Source organism: Mauremys mutica, chromosome 7 (genome assembly GCF_020497125.1).
Source record: "Mauremys mutica isolate MM-2020 ecotype Southern chromosome 7, ASM2049712v1, whole genome shotgun sequence".
Classification (NCBI taxonomy): domain Eukaryota; kingdom Metazoa; phylum Chordata; order Testudines; family Geoemydidae; genus Mauremys; species Mauremys mutica.
In genome coordinates, this window is record NC_059078.1 from 85,339,774 (window position 1) to 85,361,949 (window position 22,176).

The window sequence follows — 22,176 nt, forward strand, 5'->3', positions numbered from 1 at the left end:
CAGTGTTTCACAGTGGCTACATATTTGCTTCCTGTGTTGGTTATGATCTAGAAAGCCTCAGGTGATTTGGGGTCAAGTTATCTGACAGATTCTCTCTCTCTCTCTGCACCCTCCCTCCCCCCACCCGGAAGTTAAAATCTACAGGGTCACTTTTGTTCTTTCTTCTCACAGTTACACTCTATGCGCTAGTAAAAGGGTGTTTTTAGTGAAAGGTAAATCTCTCTTGAACCTGTTCCCTCTAATAGTCTGCAAGAGGAAGAAATTAAAGAGCTTAAATGCACAAGACATGCACACCTTTCTACTGGTTTAAGACTAATTTAATAGTAGAAATAAGGGCAAGTTGGAGTTGCTCAGATCTGAATCTTAAAGTAGAAAGGCTCACACTTTACTGATGTAAGGTGCCAGGTGCTTTGCAATTGATGTATGTATTTCTAAACAGATTAATTATGTCAGTCAATGCATATGAGAAGTCCTACAAAAAATAAAGAAACATTTAAGCTGCTACTATGAGTTAAATATAATGTGTACCCTTTAAAATGTTTGCAACAGTTTCCTTTGCTTCAGGAGGAAGAACAGAGCTCAAGTGCTGGATGAACTGTGGTTTGTGGAAGTCAATTATTAAGTTACGAAGCTTTTCACTAGGAAGGAAAAAAAGGGAATTGTATAAATGTTCTCACTGATAGTAATTTTGTCTAATTACAAAACAATATTTGAAAACAATTCAATTCTACAAACCTGGCAGAAGAATTCTCCATCAGTTTAGAAAGATTTCTTAGGGGGGCATCAATACCAGAAATTCCTTCTTCATGATCTAGCCTAAATATAGTGTCCTTAGGGAGTTTAGATAAGTTCCTGAAAGACATAATAGGAATAATAAGCAGGAATATAATTGCCTTTGCTTCCACATCTGCTTATTGCTTATACACTTCCTATGGCATTGTTGTCAGTGATGTTGCCGACGTATGCAGGCAGCCTGAAACAATAGCTTTAAGGAGGAATAAACTACCCCTATTCATGTCAGCAAGGTGAGAACTCTGAAGCCTGATAATTTAAATCAGCAGTGGTACCCATTTCACTAGTGATGAAAGCATTCAAGCAGGGACACTGAAACTAGGAGTACTGAAGGTGTGGCAGCACCGTCTGGCTTGAAGTGGGGGGGTGCTGAAAGCCATAGTTTCGTTCAATGGCTTTCAGCACCCCCCCACTATAGAAGTTATTCCAACACCACTGCATTCAAGAAAGAAAAGGGATGATATAATATAAAGCTCCACAGAGTCTATGAACAGCATCTCATTTTGTTGTCACAAATAGAGCTTGGAAACATGCCATAATATTTTGCTTATTAGCCAATAGCCTAGGTAATTGGTGGACAACTCCCCCCCGGGGAGAGACAGAGACAGAGACAGACACACACACACACACGTTTCAGGCCTAGCCCAAGTTTTGCTATTTGCATTCACTGCAGGGCTGTTTTTGTTTTTTATGATGGTGGGCATTAAAAAAAAAAGTGCTTAATTTTAGATTGGTAAAAAAGCACTCTGTGATAAAGTCCCTCCTCTACCTTGGTGGGTCCTGCACTTATTGGCAGATTCGCTTGCCTCACAGATTCACCGTGGGCCAGGAAACAGCCCAGAGACCTTCCCCTCTGGTAGAAGCCACAGTCCAGGTCAATTCCTCCTGTGTTTGATCAGGAGTTGGGAGGTTTCGGGGGCCCACCCTCTACTCCAGGTTCCAGCTCAGGGCCCTGTAGACTGCAGCTGTCTAGAGTGCCTCCTGGTACAGTTGTGTGACAGCTACAACTCCCTGGGCTGCTTCCCCATGGCCTCCTCCCAACATCTTCTTTGTCCTCACCATCGGACCTTCCTCCTGACGTCTGATAACGCTTGTACTTCTCAGTCCTCCAGCAGTATGCCTACTCACTCTCAGCTTCTTGCACGCCTCTTGCTCCCAGTTCCTCACACGCACTTCCTCTCCTCTAGCTCCCCCTAGCCTGACTGGAGTGAGCCCTTTTATAGCATCAAAGGAGCCTTAATTAGAGTCAGGTGCTTAACAGCCTCACCTGACTCTTAGCAGGTTAAGTGGAGTCAGGTGTTCTCATTAGCCTGGAGCAGCCTCTGCTCTGGTCACTCAGGGAACAGAAAACTGCTTATCCAGTGGCCAGTATATCTCCCTTCGACTACTCTGCTGTTCCCAACTGGCCTGGGTCTATCACAACTCACATACTTCCTTTCAAACAGCCATATTTTTCTGTTTGTGTTACCTGTCCAATAAACAGGAAATTTTTGTCACATTGACTTCTTTAACATAGCCAGCAGACAAGCCAAGTAATGTCTTCTCTCCACTCACAACAACTCTATCTCCTACCAACAGGTTTGTTCCAGGTATAGTACCATTTTTACGCTGGAAATAATGTAGATATTGTCCTTCAGAAGCTTCCTCCACATGTTCAACTCTGATCATATTTCCAATGCAGTCTCCAGCCTTTTCTCTATGAACACATTAAAAATAAAAGTGTAAGCTGCCTTGAGTAATTTTCTAGAAGTAGCTTTTTATCAGTTTAAGATTTAATAGTAATTCATTTCATGTCCTATAGTAGTTTTGTTTGACCATATTGGCTGTCTTTTTCTGCCAAAGATAAATGTACTAGTTATGTTCCAAAGCCTTGATCAATTCAAGACTGGATATTTTTCTAAAATATATATTCTAGCTCAACCATAAATTATGGGATTGAAGCAGGAATTAATTGGTGAAATTCTATGGTGTGTGTTATGCAGGTCAGTCTAGATCATAATGGTCTCTTCTAGCCTTAAAAAAAACAAAAAAACCCACTACATTTCTATCCTACCCTCTCAGATGTTGTTTCCCAAAAGGGAAAGCGATAAAGCTGGAAGCAAGCATATGTAGGTGTCATAGGTTTATTCCCCACTTTGAACTTTAGCGTTCACAAGATGGGGACCTGCATGGACTCCTCTAAACTAAAATCCTAGTTTAGATCTGGTTCTCGCTGCCACCAGTCAGTTTTTAAGTGTCTGACACACTCCCTGTTCCCCCAAAAACTTCCCTTGGGGAACACAGATCCAAACACCTTGAATCTCAACACAAAGGGAAATAATCCATTTCCCTCCTCCCCTCTCCTAGTACTTAGGAGAGATACCTGGATTCAAACTCCTTGAATCAAACAAAGAGGGATTCACTTTTCCCCCTTCCCTTCCCCTGAAAATCCAAACAAGGGAAGAAATCAATCAAGTTCTAAAAAAGAAAAGATTTTATTAAAAAGAAAGAAAGAACACTCTCTCTGTAATACCAGGATGGAAAAATATCACAGGGTCTGACTTATAAGAACTGGAGAGACTTCCCCTCCCTCCTCCTCAGAATAATCAAAGTAACAGCAAACAAATAAAGAATTCCTTCAGCAAACACACAATTGCAAATATAGAAAGCAACTCAAAAGACTAATCCGCCTTTTTAACTAATACTCACTATACTGGATAGTAGGAAATACTCCAGGAGAACTTGGAGACATGTCTGGCCTCTCTTAGATCCAAAGAGAGAACACAGAGTAAACAAGGAACACAGACAAAGCCTTCCCTCCACAGAGATTTGAAATTATCCTGTCCCTTGATTGGTCCTCTGGTCAGGTGTTCCTCAGGTTACTGAGCTTGTTAACCCTTTACAGGTAAAAGAGACTTTAACCCTTAACTAACTGTTTATGACAGTAGGCTTCAAAACAAAAAGTACACGGCTTGTTTTGTGAAACTCCCAGATAAGTGGTCTACAGATTCTCAACACAGTGGAGATTACTCAAGATAAGTCAGAGTATTAAATTCTGAAACAAAGGTTGTATCGCACTATAATGTAAGTTTGATTTTTAGAGCTTCAATAGTAAAACGCAAATATTACTGCCCATGCTTCACTGAAACAGTCTCTTACTGCATTTCTCCAATAAGGTTATGCATGGCTGCTGGTGAGATTTTAACAGGAAATGATGCATTACCATGAACCCTCAGTCCACTTTCAGCCACCTATGGAGCAGCCTGCACTAGCAATACGACACAGAGCAGAATACAGCCTGTCAAGAGCCTTGATTCAGGGAGACAATGCAAGGAGCTGGGGTGGCAGACAATATCCAGCTGCACACATCAGGGAGGTGAGGCTAATAAAAGTATTACCTTCATTCTTATAAAATAAGATTGCAAAGCACAATTTATCATCTTCTTCCTGGGTCTTCTGTGGTTCCCCTCCTCCTCCTCCTCCCCCCCCCGCCCCCCCCCAAGAAGCACCTAACAACCGGTTGCTGATACTATACCACCAGATCTACTAGCCCAATGCTTTTGATAGACCCCCCACTACATAGATGAACTAGAACTTCCTGCGATCTCAGGTAACTGTATATCAGAGTATTTACCAAGGATTGAAAGAATGATCTTGTCTCTGGCAGGAGACACAATGAGTTGCAAGAAACCAAGCAGGTAAGAGCTGTCCATAGACAATGCCCTCACTCCCAACTTACCTTTCTGAAGCAGGCATCAGCCATATATTTTTACGTCCCTTTTTGCCCTCTCCACACTGTGACTCCAAGGTTAACATTAGATACCACAGGCTGAAATACTGTAAGTGAGAAAGTTTCAGATGCTGGGTCTCTTTTTCAATAATGGGTACCAAAGCAGGAGGAATAAGGACATTATCCATCTGTTGCTCTACAGCTCTAAAAATTGACAGAAGCATTAAGTTAAGATGACTTTTCCTTTTTTTTTCCCCCCCTCCTTTTAAGACTACATATGCTGAATAAATTCAATGGCATTTATACCATAAGGTAAAATACAAAAGCTAAATGAAAATATCTATTTGAACAAATCAAACTTAGGGGAAGAGCATCCTATTCCAAGTCTTTACATGTGGGCATGAAATTCCAAATACAGAACCTGTTCCTACATCCCTTATTTACACTAGTACATTCATATTAGTAACTAGATGTCCCCGGTAATTATTTGGAGTGTCCACAGATGAAAAGTTCACTTTTTTTATTTTCAATAATTCAAGCATAATATTTTCTGTCTTCTACATAAAAAATGCTATTTCTATTCACAAAACGAACCACGTGTGTAAAGAATCTGAAGGCTATATTTATTAATATAGCATCATTTTGTCTTATGAACATGGAATCCCTTCATCTGATTTAATGTACATACTTACATAACATACATAATGGGCTCACCCCCCAACTGTTTCAAATGCAATACCTGTAGATTTTATGGTATAGCATCATGTGTGAAAACAACACTTCTGAAAGGAAACAATTTTAACCTAACTAAAAATGTCAGACAGCTTTAAGATGGTCTTTATTGGATGAAACTATGAGACTGAATTTAAACAGGAAAATATCACAGGAATATAGGTGATTTAAATTTTAAAACGTATTGTGTAGAGGCATGTGCGGCCAGATCTCCTGACCATATAATTTTAGGCATGCAATTTTGGCCACTATGTTTAGGGGTACTCTCTCATACCCAACGCTTATAAAATGATGTAAATCTGAAATTTAACATACAAATGAATCACTGTATTATAATTAATAAAAGTTAATTTATTGAAACCTATTTAATATCTTTGAGACTGCCTTTAATTGTATTCTTTTATCATGATAAAACAAAACTATAAAGTTCACTACCGTTGGACAGGCAAAAAAAAAATCAAAGTTTGTTATTAAAAATTCAATTTTTAAAACTAAGTGCAGAAAAATTTCAGAAGTTGTGATGCACTAAACAGTCATTAAGGGTTTGTCTATGTGGGAATTTTTTTTTAGTGTAGCTCTAGCAGAATAATTATATCAGCATAGTTAAGCCAGCATAACTCCCCGTGTGGTTGCCATTCTGGTGTAATTATTTCTCTTATAGCTCTGACAGTCAATTCCCTGCGTAGACAAGCCTTAAGATAAATCACAAATTTAGGCCCCAACCCTGCAAAGGCTTCTGTATATGACTTCAGTGGGACTACTCACAGAGCATAAAGATAAACAGTTGGGTAAGCCTCTGTAGGAACAGGTTCTTAAATTGTCAAGGTTGGGGATGAATCAATGGAGCAATACTTATCTTTGGAGAAAGTCATTATACCAAGGGAAAGTGTTAATCAATGCTGTGAAATCACCACGGACAATCCAAAACTTTTTTTTTTTAAAACTAATTAATCCTAAAGTGCTTACTATCCAAAGTCGGAAAGTTTCTTTTACCTGCTATAAAGAAAGCAGTTGTGCATTTGTGAGCAATATTTACAGGCCCGACTGTCATCAATTACAGGAGGCAAAGAGGCAAGGTGTGTTTGCTTATTTCCCAGGGCAGATTTACACATACTGTGGAATAAGTAAAATGCCAGTTGGTTTCTTAGCTTTAGTAATTCTGTAAAATAAAAAAATAGTGAGCATTTAGGAATTGGTTTGGAGCCCCAAACAACGGGCACGTACATAGCAAAAATAGTATTCATCATAAAAATATTTTTGGTGTAGTGCAGGGGTCTCAAACATGCGGCCCGCGGAGCTCTTCCCTGCGGCCCGCGGAGCTCCCCAGGGCCGCCCAGAGGGGGGGGGCAAAGGGGGCAATTTGCCCCGGGCCCCACAGGGGCCCCCCAAGAGAAAAGCGGAGGCTCCCGCCTCCGGCCCTCTCCTGGGGCCTCGGCGCATAGAGCGCCGAGTCTCCGTCCGAGCGCCTGAGCCCCGCCCCGATCCGAGCCGCGTGGGGAGGGGGCGGGGCTGGGAGCTCTGGGCTGAGCGCTGCGCTCGGCGTGGAGCTCACAGCCCCGCCCCCTCACCACGCGGCTCGGATCGGGGCGGGGCTCAGGCGCTCGGACGGAGACGCGCTCGGGTAAGGGGGGGGGGGGAGCGGGAGCCGCCGGGGCCTGGGTGGGAAGCAGGAGCCGCCGGGGCCGGGGCCGGGCCGTGGGGGGGCAGAAGGGAAGCGAGACCCGCCGGGGCCGGGCCGTGGGAAGCGAGACCCACCGGGGCCGGGCCGGGGGGTGGGAAGCGAGACCCGCCGGGGCCGGGGCCGGGCCGGGCCGGGGGGGGAGGGAAGCGAGACCCGCCGGGGCCGGGGCGGGAAGCGGGACCGGCCGGGGTGGGGAAAAGAGGGACCCGCCGCCGCCGAAGCGCAGCCCGGTCTTCGGCGGTGGGGGGCCCCTTCTGTTCCGGGACCCGCCGCCTAAGTGCCCCGCCACCAAGCCACCAAACAGCTGTTGGTGGCGCTTAGCACTTTCCAGGAGGGAGGGGGGAGGAGCAGGGAGCCACGCGCTTAGGGGAGGAGGTGGAGAAGAGACAGGGCAGGGGCGGGGCCTCATGGAAGGGGTGGATTGGGGGTGGGGCCAGGGGCAGCAAGGGGGCGTGTCAGTGATGCGGCCCTCGGGCCAATGCACTAGTCCTCATGCGGCCCTCGGGGTCATTTGAGTTTGAGACCCCTGGTGTAGTGTATATTTTTTTTATATCCAACGTTATTCCAGGAAAATTAAGCATTTTTGTCAAAACAAATAACTTATGTCAACACTGTTTACTAGTTCCTGGAAGCGGTACATCAACCAGTATAAATATTTTCAAGAGTGAACAATGTAGTAACCGTTAATGTTGAAAAAACCTCTTAGAAATTATAATAGTTAAGCACTGTTTTTGGGAAAAACCACCTCTCCTATCCATACGATTGCCAGACACAGGATACATATTGCCAGTTTTAAGGTAAAGAAGAAATCCAGCTTCAGGATCCACTCTTCGTTCTTGGTTCAACAAGGTGTACAGAACAACCTGAAAACATTTAAAAAATATATTAAAGTGCATTTTGATATTTACATAATATGCATGTCATGTGAATACATTAAGGTTGTACAGTTAAGCAGCCTTATCATTGCCAACAAGATTACAAAGAATATTTATCATCTAATTGGTGTTTTTCATTAATGATATCTTCCATAATAAAAATCAAAGTTGAAATTTGAGAATTGTTTATTTAGTTGCAAAGAGTCTTGTGGCACCTTATAGACTAACAGACGTTTGGGAGCATGAGCTTTCGTGAGTGAATACCCACTTCGTCGGATGCATGTGCATGCTCATGCTCCCAAACGTCTGTTAGTCTATAAGGTGCCACAAGACTCTTTGCTGCTTTTACAGATCCAGACTAACACGGCTACCCTTCTGATACTTTATTTAGTTGGTGATGCCGGAAGTAAATACCCATACTCTGCCACCTCTGTAACATTATACCTCCCCTTCTCTGGACCCTGAAGAGGCCTCTCTGAGGTACAGGGACAATAACTCCTCACTTAACATTGTAGTTATGTTCCTGAAAAATGTGACTTTAAGTGAAACAATGTTAAGCAAATCCAATTTCCCCATAAGAATGAATGTAAATGGGGGGGGCTAGGTTCCAGGCAAAAAATGTTTTGCCATACAGTACAGTACTATAGTTGGGAGGTCCCCCCGTCTTACCCCACACAGGCACAGTCCACTGGCACTGGAGACAATGAGGCAGGCAAGGAGGCGGAAGGTGCTTTAGGCTAGGAGAAGCATGTTGCGCAGCAGCAGCTTCCCCTACTCTGCAAGCACCAGGGGCCGGGGGCTCAACCCTCAGCCCGCCCATGCCACCCCTTCCCTCAAGCCTCCACCCTTAACCCGCCTCTTCTACCCCCACCTTCCCCTTTTACTCCACATGCAGCATCCTTGCTCCTCCCCCATCCCTCCTGCCCACAGCAATAAGCAGGCTTGCGGCATTCAAGAGGGAGGGGGGGAGGAGCAAGGACTTGGCACGCAGGCTCCCCCCTCTCTCCCTTGCCTCCTGCCTGCAGCAATCAGCGGGCAGGAGGCAAGGGAGAGAGGGGGGAGCCTGCGCACCGAGTCCTCGCTCCTCCCCGCTTCCCTCCTGAATGCCACAATCCAGCTGATTGCCACGGGCAGGAGGTGGGGAGAAGGCGCTGATCCGAGGCATCCGCCGGTGGGCAGGAGGCGCTGTGGGGGGCGGCGTAGGGGAGCTGCCATCTGTGGACAAAGCAGGCAGCCAAATAACGTTATAGCAAAGCATTGCACAACTGTAAATGGAGCATGTTCTGTAACTGAGCAGGGACATAAGATCAAAACAACGTTAAGCAAGGGGACATTAAGTGGGGAGTTACTGTATCAGCTATGGCGGAATGAATAGTTACCCATCCAGCCCTGCAGAAATCTCCTGAAAGAACAAAATTTCAAGCTATATTTTCTCTTCTGCAAAGCCTCTCACAAAGGCTCTGGGGGTTAAAGATACAGGGTCTCCACACAATGATCCTGGTTTCCTCCCATGAGGAAAGACGACTCAGCAAAAGGCTCCTCATTGAGATTACCTCTGGACGTCTGCTTGAAGTTTGATGACTTGAGGAATGTGAATTCTTTACATTCAGATATACAGGTTTGAGATTATCATAAACCATCCATAATACCTAATTATATTACATATAAACTGGTTCAGCCATCATTTATTAGATGAAGAGCAAACAAGTATATTACAATTGTGTATGCTGAACATTTAACATTTCTACCTGACTTCTGTGTTCTATGGAGTTAGATTCCTTGCCAGTTTTAAGCTCCAATGGCATTATCTTATATTGCGTTCCAGACTTGCGGTGTATTTTCACACCAACTGTAACATCAATCTTCCCCTTTAATCCAAACCTGGGAGACCAGATATTCTCTTCAATATCCAGGAACTCTGTAACTTCAATATTACAAGATAAATCTTCTATTTTTCCTTCACTTGGTCTAGGAGGAAAACAAAACAAGTTTAGAAAACAAGTAACTTTGTCATCATCTGAAGAGTTACAAGACTATTTTAGAAACAGATATAAGCTGCTGTATTTCTCTAAACAGAGTTCCAAAAATTTAAATCTTCACAGGGAACTTCTATTAGTGTGCATGCATGGCAATGGCAAAAATATTTACATGTGTAGTATTAGCCATTAATTTAAGATGGTTAGAGTGTTAAGGCCCACTCAAGCAAACCTTCTATACGTGGATCAGGCCTCAACTCAAAAGGCTACCTTAAATTGTACACTGATGTGGTAATTTCTCAGTCTGAAGAAGTTATGTTTTTAACTATGTAATTCAAATGTTTCAGATGTGCAAAAATATTTAATTTAAAGGGTCATGAATTCCTTCTGAAGAACATGATTTATTTGATCTTCAAAATATTTACCCTTTTTATAAGTTACCTTGAAGTTAACACTATTTTAAAAGCACTTTTATAGTTAAATTGGCACTGTTGAGGAATAAAAAGGAAATAGAGCACCAGGTGACTGACCATTACATCCCTGGGAGCAGGCAGCCAAATCGCAGGGAAACATATGCAGGAAGAAAACTTTGCAATGATCAAGTATTATTTTCAATCTTAACTACCGTACATATTTTTATTTTTATAGCTTAGTCAGTTGACCAAATAACCTAGTTCTTCCAATTCTAAAATTTCTACTCTGTGAATTGGCCAACACTGAGTACTGTGACTAGAATCTTTAAGAACAAAAGGTGTTATTTCTACAAGAGCCATTCTCCATCACCATGGAAACCTGTAATAGCTGTAATATTGTTTCCCAATCAACGCAACTGCAGCTAAACAAGTAGCTCACTGTGGACCAAGTCATTCGTTGCATAACAAGGCCAACTTTCTAGACAGCAAGGCCATGAGTCAGCTCCACATCAATAAACGCAGACAAGAATAAAAAGTTTTTGCTTTAAAATTAAGATGAACCAAACAAATTAATGAGATGAAGTTAAGTAATTTCACTAGTGATATATTTGCTAGGTAACAATAAAACAGGTTTTTATGTGCAAGTAATGTTTTCTTACAGTTTTAGTTGCATTTTGTTGTGGTTAGCTTGACTAGGTTTCTGCATGAAGTCTTCTGCCCATTTAGATATTGATGGAAGATATTCTTCTATTTCTTGCATGATTTCTTCTTGTTTCAGATTTAAGTAGTACCTGTAGAATTGAACCCATATACATTAATTACCACGTAGAAAATAAGGAATGATATAGGGTGAAGGAAAATAGATTCAAAACTGAACATAGAATCTAGTTTATTTGGGCCTTCATCCTGCAAAGACTTACACAAGTGTTTAACTTTCTGCACTGTAGGATTGCTCACTATGTGAAGTTAAGAGTGTGCAGTAATGGAGCATCTGAGACAATTAGTTATAAACCGCTATAAAGAAAAGTTACTTAATCTCTGCGGAAAGATTTACACACAAATATTTGTGCACTCTGAAGTAGGTTACTAAATATTAGCCTCAGTTAAAAACAAAAGGAAAAGCTTCAAAGGGGACTATGAACATTTATGTGAACAGAGGCACAGGATACTCTACTATAATGTTAAGCAGCACCAACTAAGGACTAGATTAGTGGTATTCTGTATTATCAGGTCTAGATTTCAAACCTGACATCCATTATCCTTAAGTTTATTTATGCATTAGAATTACTTAAATTGAATTACACCTCAATTTTAATTCAAGCTCAGAGTGATGACAGGAGTGGCATTTTAGTTTATTTTAAAGCAATGACAAAGTTAGACACTAACACAACTGAAGGAAAATACCCCAAAAATTAAACAAGAAACCTGCCACAATAGCTACCAACAGAGCAAGTAGACGAGCAAGAAATACCTTTAGATAAAATGAAATATTGCTGCTATGGTTAACTCACATGGGAGAATAAGACCCCAATCTGAGAATTGGGACAGATATATTTCTTATCAGTTCACTATTTGAACTTCTAACTGTCCATGGACAAGCGACCATTGCATTTTTTCCTGCAGCCTGTGATTTAGAAAGTACTTTCTGCACAAACTTAAGTTCATAATTAAGGTTACCTTTTAGTCACAGGTATTTTTAGTAAAAGTCATGGACAAGTCATGGGCAGTAAATAAAAATTCACAGGCTCATAACCTGTCCATAACTTTTACTAAAAATACCCTTGACTAAAACTCGGGGGGAGGGAGAGAGTTTGGTGGGCGCAGCACGTACTGGGGAGGGGGGCGCAGGTGCTCGGGGGGAAGTTGCGCCCCTTGTGGGGGGCACGCTGCAGGTGCTTGGGAAGGGGGCCACAGCCTGGGGAAGCACCATCGGTGCTGGGGAGGGGAGTGCGGAGTCGTGGCCCCGGGGAACGGGTGCTGAGGGGGACTGGGGGAGGCTCCTTACCCAGCTCCAGGGAAGCAGCAGCCCCAGCTCCCTAGAGCTACCTCCGCTCCGCCCCAAGCCCCAGTTCTACAGCTCCCATTGGCTGGGAACTGTGGCCAGTGGGAGCTGTGGGCGCAGTACCTGGCTGCAGGCAGAGGCAGCATGTGGAGCAAGGGGAGCTGAGGAAGGGGGGGAGCCCCCCCCCCCCACTCCCAGGTAAGCAGCGGCCCCAACCCCAAGCCCTGAGCCCCCACACGCCCAAACTCCTGCTGCTGGGGGACAGAGGTGAGAGGGGGCAGAGACTGCCCCAGCAGCAGCCAGCGCGACTGACCCGGGGACTGCCCAAGCTGCTCAGGCGCCTCCTGGGCCAGCCACACGAGGCTGCTGCAGAAGTCACGGAATCCATGACTTCTGTGACAAAGATGGAGCCTTATTCATAATTGATGGACTTTGCTACAAAGTTAATCAAAGTCTTGAGATTAGCATCACAAATCTGATGGCCTTCATGATATCTAATACTTTCACTTTTGGCCACAAATACAAAATTGGAGTTTGGGAATTGAAGAGAGATTTCTCTAACTGTTAGTGTGTTTATTTTATGCCACTCATCTTAAATTCTAGCTAATTAGATTAGTAATGTAAAAAATGAGAGGCCTCACTGCTTTGTCAGTTGAGAATTTTCTAGGGATCAGCACAGTATTTTTTTAAATTATGTTTGTCACATTTCCCTAAGGTTTGAAAAACTCGTTAAAATCTAGTAGCCCAGGCCCAAAAAATCAACTTGCCCACCCTGCCAAAAGAATAATTTTACTCACCTCTCCTGAGTGGTTATGGTTTTGAAGGCTTATTTAGTTGCTGAATTCAATTTAAGTAAAATATTTTACTCTCAGACAAGGAAGTGTCTTTATAAAAACCATGAATATCTTCTACAAACAAAGATTATTTTGGTGGAATATCCTTCAATTAGTAATTCTACTTCTGAATATCCTGCACTTTAAAAGAGTTATTGCACCACAGACAACACTTAAACTGGTGTTATTATCTTCTTCCATCCTTCAAATCTAGACACAGATATCTGCAATGTCACTTACATTTCTTTTAGATACTTCAGTCCATGGACAGTTCTGAAGGCAAGTTCTTGTAGTTTTTCATGTGCAAAGTTATTTGGTACTCCTTGCTGGAAAGTTTCATGAAGGATTGTACCAATCAGCATCTGCCGTGAACTGGACTCACAACTCTACAAGGAAGAAAAATCACAACCAGCAATACATTTTACTGTAATGTACATAAAACAGGTCATAAATCCTCATGAATAAGCCCCTTTTTTGTTAAGGTTGCCTTCTAACATCCCCTCTACATTTTCTTTTTTTCCTGAGTGGGTTACAGACTCCACTGAGCATTACATTTTTGTCCATGGACAAGCTTGCACTTTTAAGTCTTCTTACAATATATTAATATATAAATAGTGTAAGGTGTTTTTTCCATGACTTATCAGGAATACATACACATATGGGGGACATAGGCATACATAGCAGTGATTTGAGTACCTATTAGCTTTCAAGAGTTTTAATTAAAAACCACAGATTTAGAAACCCATGAAAGCAGGAGCTTCTCCCAGGAGCTTCAGCCCTGGCGAGAGCCCCTGAATCCTCCCCCCCCCCCCCACCCCCGCCACACACACAGACACAAACTTACCCCTCCCTGCTGGTTCAATACTTCCTGCAGGTAAGGCATTTTAGGGTCTTCCCCTCTCTGCCCAACAGTCAGCCCCGCTCCACACTGTGGTCCCCAGGAAGGAGTTGCCACTGCATCCCAGAATGCATGGACCAGTCACCCCTATCCAAACAGCAGAACAGCACTGCCCCCAGCCCTTCACCCCTCCCCCACGCAGGCAGTAGCAGGTTCATTTCAGCACCCCCAACCCTTGAATGCTGCTGCCAGCAGTAGGGACCAGCCTCTCCTCAGTCCAATGGAATGGGTCCATGAACTCTCCCTACCCCTCTGCATTCAAATCAGGCTGCTTCCTCACCCATGCTACCTGGGAGGCAAGAGGGAGAGAACAGGAAGATTCTCCCTGCTTTCAGTTCTGCGCCTGGACCCAACCCTGGCTTGCAGCAGCCCAAAGCTGCAATTACAGGTAAAGTCCTGCTCAGCACACAAGGAATTTTCCAGTGAACTTGGCTGCAAAGCTCCACAAAGTCTCTAATAATGTGCAAACTAAGATTTTTCATAGGCTTAAAACTTGGCCAAATTTCAGCAGATTTTCACATGGATGGCAAAAGGCACATCCCAGACAAACGCCACTATTTGCTAATGTTCATGTCCCTGCTCCAAAGCATGGACTTTTTTTGATGTGATTTGTCATTAGTTTTAAAATGTTTTATATTCCATGGTTTCACCACTTACCCTGAACTTTTCACTCAGTACTGCTTTTCTCATACATCGAATACTATTTGATACTGTAGTGCCAGAAAGCAGCAAGTCTGGGTACAGAATTAGATATCCAGAGTCTCTATTTATTATCCAGGTACCAGAATGACAGTCTCCTTCTAAGTGAATGATGTCTCCTGGAACTACTGGAACAGAATACCTATAAAGTAATTACAAATTGAAATAACTATTTGCAAGACAAAGATATATTAGAAATGAAGTTCATATTCCAAAATCAGAGTAAACCATCCAATTTTTCAAGAAGTTAGCCTGGAGAAACCACTGAAAACAAATTAAATAAAAAGCAATTTACACTAGTAAAACAAGTACACCTCTACCCCAATATAACACGACCCAATATAACACGAATTCGGATATAACATGGTAAAGCAGCGCTCCAGGGGGGTGGGGCTGCGTGCTCCGGCAGATAAAAGCAAGTTCGATATAACGCGGTTTCACCTATAATGCGATAAGATTTTTTGGCTCCAGAGGACAGCGTTATATCGGGGTAGAGGTGTATGATTTTTACTGACTGTTACAGAAACAGTATTTTTTAATATTTGTGAGAAAACATGTTTCCAAAAAAATTGCACAAATTTCCATTTTACAGACAACACACAGATACTCAAATAATTCAAACCCCACCAAGTAAGAGCAGTCTCACAAACTAATCCAATATATTTTGCACTCAGATCTTGTACATGATCATGGACTTTATACAGAACTGCATTTCTACTCATTTACAGTAATGTCAAATAGAATTATGCAAGATTTTTATCAGTTCTATATAGCCTCATTTGAAAGTAAAATCTAAGAAGTTTTTAAGAAGAACTGCAGTAATGACTTGAGAATAGAACAGAATCAGGAAGACATTCTACCAGATTATCCAATGTAATAAGACATTTGAGAAGAAGTACTTGCCAGTGCCCCTTATAAATGCAATCAAACTCTGAAAATATGCCATCCCTACCAAGATTTAATTCTCTACCACAAACTTTCCTCTTCTTGAAAGCCTGTCTTTAACTTATTTAAAGTGATTGCTTTTTGGCACTGCCCTATCTTCATATAACTGAAGTTTGCCAACTGCTTTAGCATCTGCAGTAGAGCTCCCACAAACTGAGCCATGAAATCCAGAGGATAGTGATTCTGCATTAAACTAGTTCCGCTGTATTTTCCCCTAAACAGCTACTCTAAAATTTAATGATCTGAAATGAAACTAAGTTTATGACACTCTTACTGAGACTGTACATCTTGAAAATGTGCAACCTACATACTTTACAGAATCAGTTTTCCTGGAAGTCATGTCACCTCAGGAAGCAAGAGATTCTTGCATTCAAACTATGTTGCTTCCTTTGCCTACTAATTATTATCCTCTATAATTTGTCATATGCTCCTTTTCTGTTCAGTGGAGCTAAAGTTAACAGAGGTGTTTTAATCAGCTTGTGTAATACCCAATTCTGCAAGGACATCTCTGTGTATTTGCATCACACTTCAATGAGCTCAAACCTGGGACCAGCACTAACTGCTGCAATTAGCACCTCAAACATAAAACTACCCACTTACAATTTCATCATTTTGCATCTTTGTTAGAGTATTACTAAACCATGACAAAATTATGTGAAAACTGTAAGATAACAATATAATTGACATTAATAAAAGGCACTAACATGTTGATATTATATTAAGTCAACTGTATTAAGATAATATACTCTAAATTTTGTTTTAATCTTTAAGACAGTAAAAAGCAAAGGCTGTGGATTAATCGCAGTTAACTCATGCGATTAACTCAAAAAAAATTGTGATTAATCGCAATTTTAATCGCACTGTTAAATAGAACACCAATTGAAATTTATTAAATATTTTTGGATGTTTTTGTACATTTTCAAGTATATTGATTTCAATCACAATACTGAATACAAAGTGGACAGTGCTCACTTTACAGTGAAAATATTTGTAATAAAAATATAGAAAAGATAAAATAGTATTTGTCAATTCACCTCATACAAGTACTGTAGTGCAATCTATCATGAAAGATGAACTTACAAATGTAGAATTATGTACAAAAAATAACTGCATTCAAAAATAAAACAATGTAAAACTTCAGTGCCTACAAGTCCACTTAGTCTTACTTCTTGTTCAGCCAATTGCTCAGACAACAAGTTTGTTTACATTTGCAGGAGAAAATGCAGCCCTCTTCTTGTTTCAATGTCACCTGAAAGTGAAAACAGGTGTTTGCGTGGCACTGTTGTAGCCAGCATCGCAAGATATTTACGTGCCAGATGCACAAGGATTCATATGTCCCTTCATGCTTCAACTACCATTCCAGAGGACATGCGTCCATGCTGATGACGGATTTTGTTCGATAATGATCCAAAACAGTAAGGACCAATGCATGTTCATTTTCATTATCTGAGTCAGATGCCACCAGCAGAAGGTTGATTTTCTTTTTTAGTGGTTCAGGTTCTGTAGTTTCTGCATCAAAACGTTGCTCTTTTAAGATTTCTGAAAGTATGCGCCACACCTCATCTCTCAAATTTTGGAAGGCACTTCAGAGTCTGAAACCTTGGGTTGAGTGCTGTACCTATTTTTAGAAATCTCACACTGGTCTTTGTGTTTTGTCAAATCTGCAGTGAAAATGTTCTTAAAATGAACAACATGTGCTGGGTCCAAGACTCCTATAACATGAAATATATGGCAGAAGGCAGGTAAAACAGAGTAGGAGACATACAATTCTCCCCCAAGGAGTTCAGTCACAAATTTAATTAACACATTTTTAACGAACGTCCTCAGCATGGAAGCATTGGTGGCCGAAGCATGAAGGGGTATATGTGCTTCTCGGCATTATGAGCTAAGATGTGAAAAAATTATCTAAGTTATATCTGGCATGTAAATATCTTGTAATGCTGGCTACAAAAGTGCCATGTGAACACCTGTTCTCACTTTCAGATGACATTGTAAGCAAGAACCTGGCAGCATTATCTCCCGCAAATGTAAACAAACTTGTTTCTCTGAGCAATTAGCTGAACAAGAAGTAGGACTGAGTGGACTTGTAGGCCCTAAAGTTTTACATTGTTTTATTTTTGAATGCAATTATTTTTGTACATAATTCTACATTTGTAAGTTCATCTCTCATGATAAAAGAGACTGCACTACAGTATTGTATGAGGTGAATTGAAAAATACTATTTCTTTTGTTGTTTTACAGTGCAAATATCTGTAGTAAAAATATAAAATTAGCACTGTACACTTTGTATTGTGTTGTAATTGAAATTAATATATTTGAAAATGTAAAAAAATCCAAAAATATTTAAATAAATGGTATTCCATTATTGTCTGATCAGTTGACACCCCTATAAAAAACCCACCCACAAGAACATGCAGAGAACTAGTTCATAATCTAACACCATATCCCCATCACAGAAAATGTTTATATTTACATATCGGTTACCAGTCATTCCTTAGAATACACAGTTCTGTATCTTCAAGTGACTGAGAAGCTGTAATTGTCAGGTGTTTCTCAGGACCATCTTCATTTTTCTGTACTATGTTGATTCTTAATACACAGTATCTGTTGTTCAAACCTTTGCTGAGTGTTGTGTCACAGAAATCAACTGCTCTCTTCTGAAAACTTAAGAAATGGTTATATTAATGCAACCAAATACACAGTGGCGTTTGGAGGCCATAGCCAGTCCATATTTAAGTCTGAAGCAAGATTCCTAACGTAAAACAAGTTTTCATTCCTCTGCCACATCCTATCCCAAGGTAGAGTTTTTCTGGGAAACCTGGCTGAAAAGAAGCTCTGGAGCCTACATCAACAATGCACTGGTCTAGGACAGCAGGTCTCAAACTATGAGTCAGGACCCCAAACTGGGTCACAAACCCATTTTAATGGGGTCACCAGGGCTGGCTTAGACTTGCTGGGCTAGGCGTGGGGCTGAAGCCGAAGCCTGAGGGCTTCAGCACTAGGTGGTGACAGGGCTCGCTTTACAAGCCCCCTGCCTGAGGCTGAAGCCCTTGGGCTTCAGCTTTGGGACCCCCCCCCATCCCCAAGCAGCGGGCTCCAACTTTGGTCCCCCTCCTGGGGTCATGTAGTAATTTTCATTGTCAGAAGGGCATCACTGTGCAATGAAGTTTGAGAACCGCTAGTATAGAAACTCCACATTCAATTTGTTGCAAGGAGGTTTTTGTTTTGTTTGAAAGAGACTCCGTCCCACCCACCCCAAAGACAGACCGGGGAGCTCTGCAACGTGGCTTGCACCCACCCCTTTCCTCAGTACCGAGACGCGGCCTGTAAGCTGGGTCCAGGAAACAATACTCCTTCGTTCCTACCAGAGAACTGCATGTTGGGACCCCCGACCTCACACAGACACCAGCCACAGCGAAAAAGCTCAGGCTGCAATTACAGCTGCTTTCCGAGCCGTTCCCCGGGCTCGGAATGACAGGCCCCGGCGCGGGGCCGGTCCCCCGGGACAGGGGCTCTCGGCACACAGCGTGGGGATCCCCGGACAATCGGGACACGCGGCGGAAAGGAGAAGTCGGTCGCCGCAGCGAGAGGACGGAGAGCGCCAGGGAGGCTGAGGCAGCGGCTGGCTCTGAGCCCCGCTCCTATTTCGAACAACGCGCGCTGTGGCGGATCCCTCCCCCGGGCGGTACCTCTCCGGCGGGGCCAGCTCCTCACAGACGCTTTTCTCCATCGGCTCCTCCAGCACCCGCTGCTCTTCCCGCCCCAGCGCCATAGGAACGGCGAAAGCCGAGAGACCCGCTACCGGGCGGAGAGTGGCGCACAAGGGGAGTGGGCGTGGTCATGGAGGCTCTCCCGCCCATGAATTAAAGTCCCGCCAGGTTGGAAGAGTCGCGCAGGCTCAGTAACGCCGCGCTCAGGCCAGGGGCGGGACAGAACCTGCCCGCGTGCTGCAGGCTGGTGCGGGGGCCGGCGGGCGCGAGCGGCGCTCAGCCAGCGGAAAGCCGGTCAGCGCAGCCAGCAGCTCGCGCAGGGCACGTTGGCGGGAGGGGGCGTCGCTCCCAGGTATCAGGATGTGGCGCTTTGTCCCGAGTGCGTCAGACGCGGGGGAGCGCGGCGTTAGCCCGGCTAACGTTTTGGAAAGTGCCGTTTGACTTTCAAAGGCCACTGCGCCATCCCCGCACATCTGCTCAGCCCACGCCTAGCCCCAGGCTGCTACTGCCGGCTCGGCTGTAGTGCAGCTGGACTTGTGGCACTGGTACCCGCTCCTTGCTGGTGTGATCCCTTTCCTAATGATTCCCAAAACTGTTAGCCTTTTTTGACTGTCGCTTCATAATCTTCTTCCCAGCATAAGTAGTTAAGAAAAGTCCTTTTCTAGGCCAAAGATTTCTCTCGATGTCTTTGCTTCAAAACCTTGAGTGTTGATTTCAGGGAAGCAGTCTCACTGACACTGCATGATAATAGAAAGTGTCCCCTTTGTTTCTGTGGCAAATAAGGGAGAAAAAGGGATTTTTTTTATGAACATCGTGCACTTCAGTTCATATACTTGATACCCTACCTGGCTGCAAGGAGTCAAATTAAAGAAACCTGTAAGAGTGTAAACCGCAGCAAAGATAAGGTACTGTACTTAAAAAAAAAAAAAGTATCAAAGGTACCCAAAGAAACAATAGGGAAACTATTAATTGGGGAACACTCACCTGCCTAGCTCCAGCTGGGCTAACCAAGATTATTCTTGCCAGATCCAAATCTCAAATCCAAGGGTCTCTTAAACCAAGTCCCCAGCCCAGGAAGGAAGGGGGCCTTAAGTAGATAGCAACAGGTGGAGATCAGTCTCTGACAGAAAAATAGACAGCATGCTAGAGGGGTTGTCTCTCACTCCTAGTCCAGGGCAGGGGATGTCTGAGCAGAGTGCAATTTACCCAACACATCCAAGGGAAAAATAGCATAAGCAAGAACCAGCCTTTCCTTGTTTTTTCCCTGTTTGCTATGTACCTTTGGGTGAATAAACTATATGTTTGTTTTTATAAAATTGTGTTATGTCACTTTACTCAGTCATGGGTCACACACTCCCAGAAAGAAATTTTCTTGTTAATAAGTACAATTGGGCCCGTCGTGGTTACACAGTTGGGAAATAGGGGGCTGCAACCCAGAGATCAGTCCAAAGGTGGTTGGATCCTGAGAGAGGTAAAGGAAGCCAAGCCTGTCACCTGAAGGGTGCACTCAGAAGGACTAAAAGGGCTCTAAAGTACAACTCATCCTGCAACAGTGATCATTTCAATCTGGCACAATCTAAGCAGTGAGCTAACAATCCATGTCTCATTATCCCCCTGCCCTTTTCTGCTCTTTTTCTTTCTCTAATGTAATATATGTCAGATGGTTGGAAATAGAACATTTCACTTATTTTCAAAACAAATTGAAAAAAGTTAAGATGTGTGGACTACTTTAAATTACACACCAGAGCTGCCTCAAGCTCCACCAAAAAGAGATATGGACAACTGCTGTGGGGTTAACTTTAATTCACTATTTTGAAAAGAGTGAATAACTTAAGTATCAAATATCAATGGAAAAATCTTCTGTTGTGTGGTTGTATGTTTCTTATTGTACAATATCAGAACTGGTTATTATGGCATGGAATAGGCTATATTTTTACATATTTTAGTGTGTGTATGGTTTACTTGGCATTTTGATTTAAGCTCTGTTTGACAAACATGGAATAGGGATACTCTGACCAAAAAAAAATATCCAAGATTTATATGCAAGGTGAATGCATGGTGGAAGTGGGAATTAGTCTAATCTGTACATGATATATGGCCATGACTTTGCTAAAAAGCTATATGAAAACAATTCTAAACCTAGGGCACCCCACTACAGCTACTTTTTCACCATTATAAATTCAAAGAAAAGTGTGAAATGGAGTTTGCTGTTTTAAAAAAAAAAAAGCACCTAAAAAATAGGGCTGTTGATTAATCACAGTTAACTCATGTGATTAATCGCAATTACTTTTTTTTAGTTAATCACAGATTTAATCGCATGGTTAAACAATAGAAAACCAATTTAAATTTATTAAATATTTTTGGATGTTTTTCTACATTTTCAAATATATTGATTTCAATTACAACACAGTATACAAAGTGTACAGTGCTCACTTTATATTTTTATTACAAATATCTGCACTGTAAAAATGATAAAAAATTGTATTTTTAATTCACCTCATACAAGTACTGTAGTGCAGTATCTAGCGTGAAACTGCAGCTTACAAATGTAGATTGTTTGTTATATAACTGCACTCAAAAACAAAACAATATAAAACTTTAGAGCCCACAAGCCCACTCAGTCCTACTTCTTGCTCATCCGATCGCTAAGACAAACAAGTTTGCTTACCTTTACGGGAAATAATGCTGCCCGCTTATTTACAACATCACCAGAAAGTGAGAAACGTTCACATAGCACTTTTGTAGCCAGCATTGTGTAGTATTTAACGTGCCAGATAGCATGAAGGGGCATAGGAACGCTTAGCCTTTGGCCATCATTCCAGAGGACATGCTTCCATGCTGATGGGGCTCGTTAAAAAAATTTGTTGATTAAATTTGTGACTAAACTCCTTGAAGGAGAATTGTATCTCTC

General features: G+C 42.5%; 1 protein-coding gene across 2 annotated transcripts in view; it reads right to left on the reverse strand.

The window, feature by feature from the left end:
* DNA2 (DNA replication helicase/nuclease 2) overlaps positions 1-19,498 on the reverse strand; it is a 35,318-nt gene extending 15,820 nt beyond the window's left edge. Inside the window, exons 1-12 of one of the 2 annotated variants that reach the window (XM_045024061.1) lie at positions 19,245-19,498; positions 18,040-18,219; positions 14,569-14,752; positions 13,254-13,399; positions 10,838-10,969; positions 9,538-9,757; positions 7,660-7,777; positions 6,227-6,392; positions 4,511-4,705; positions 2,261-2,488; positions 736-852; positions 529-638 (exon numbers count right to left, since the gene is read on the reverse strand). In XM_045024061.1, the coding sequence (XP_044879996.1) occupies positions 529-638; positions 736-852; positions 2,261-2,488; positions 4,511-4,705; positions 6,227-6,392; positions 7,660-7,777; positions 9,538-9,757; positions 10,838-10,969; positions 13,254-13,399; positions 14,569-14,752; positions 18,040-18,219; positions 19,245-19,327 (1,879 nt within the window). In that variant the 5' untranslated portion in view covers positions 19,328-19,498. Of the gene's footprint in view, positions 1-528; positions 639-735; positions 853-2,260; positions 2,489-4,510; positions 4,706-6,226; positions 6,393-7,659; positions 7,778-9,537; positions 9,758-10,837; positions 10,970-13,253; positions 13,400-14,568; positions 14,753-18,028; positions 18,220-19,244 lie in introns of those variants that run through there. The other variant, XM_045024062.1, reaches the window with a different exon arrangement.
* Positions 19,499-22,176: the final 2,678 nt, after the last annotated feature.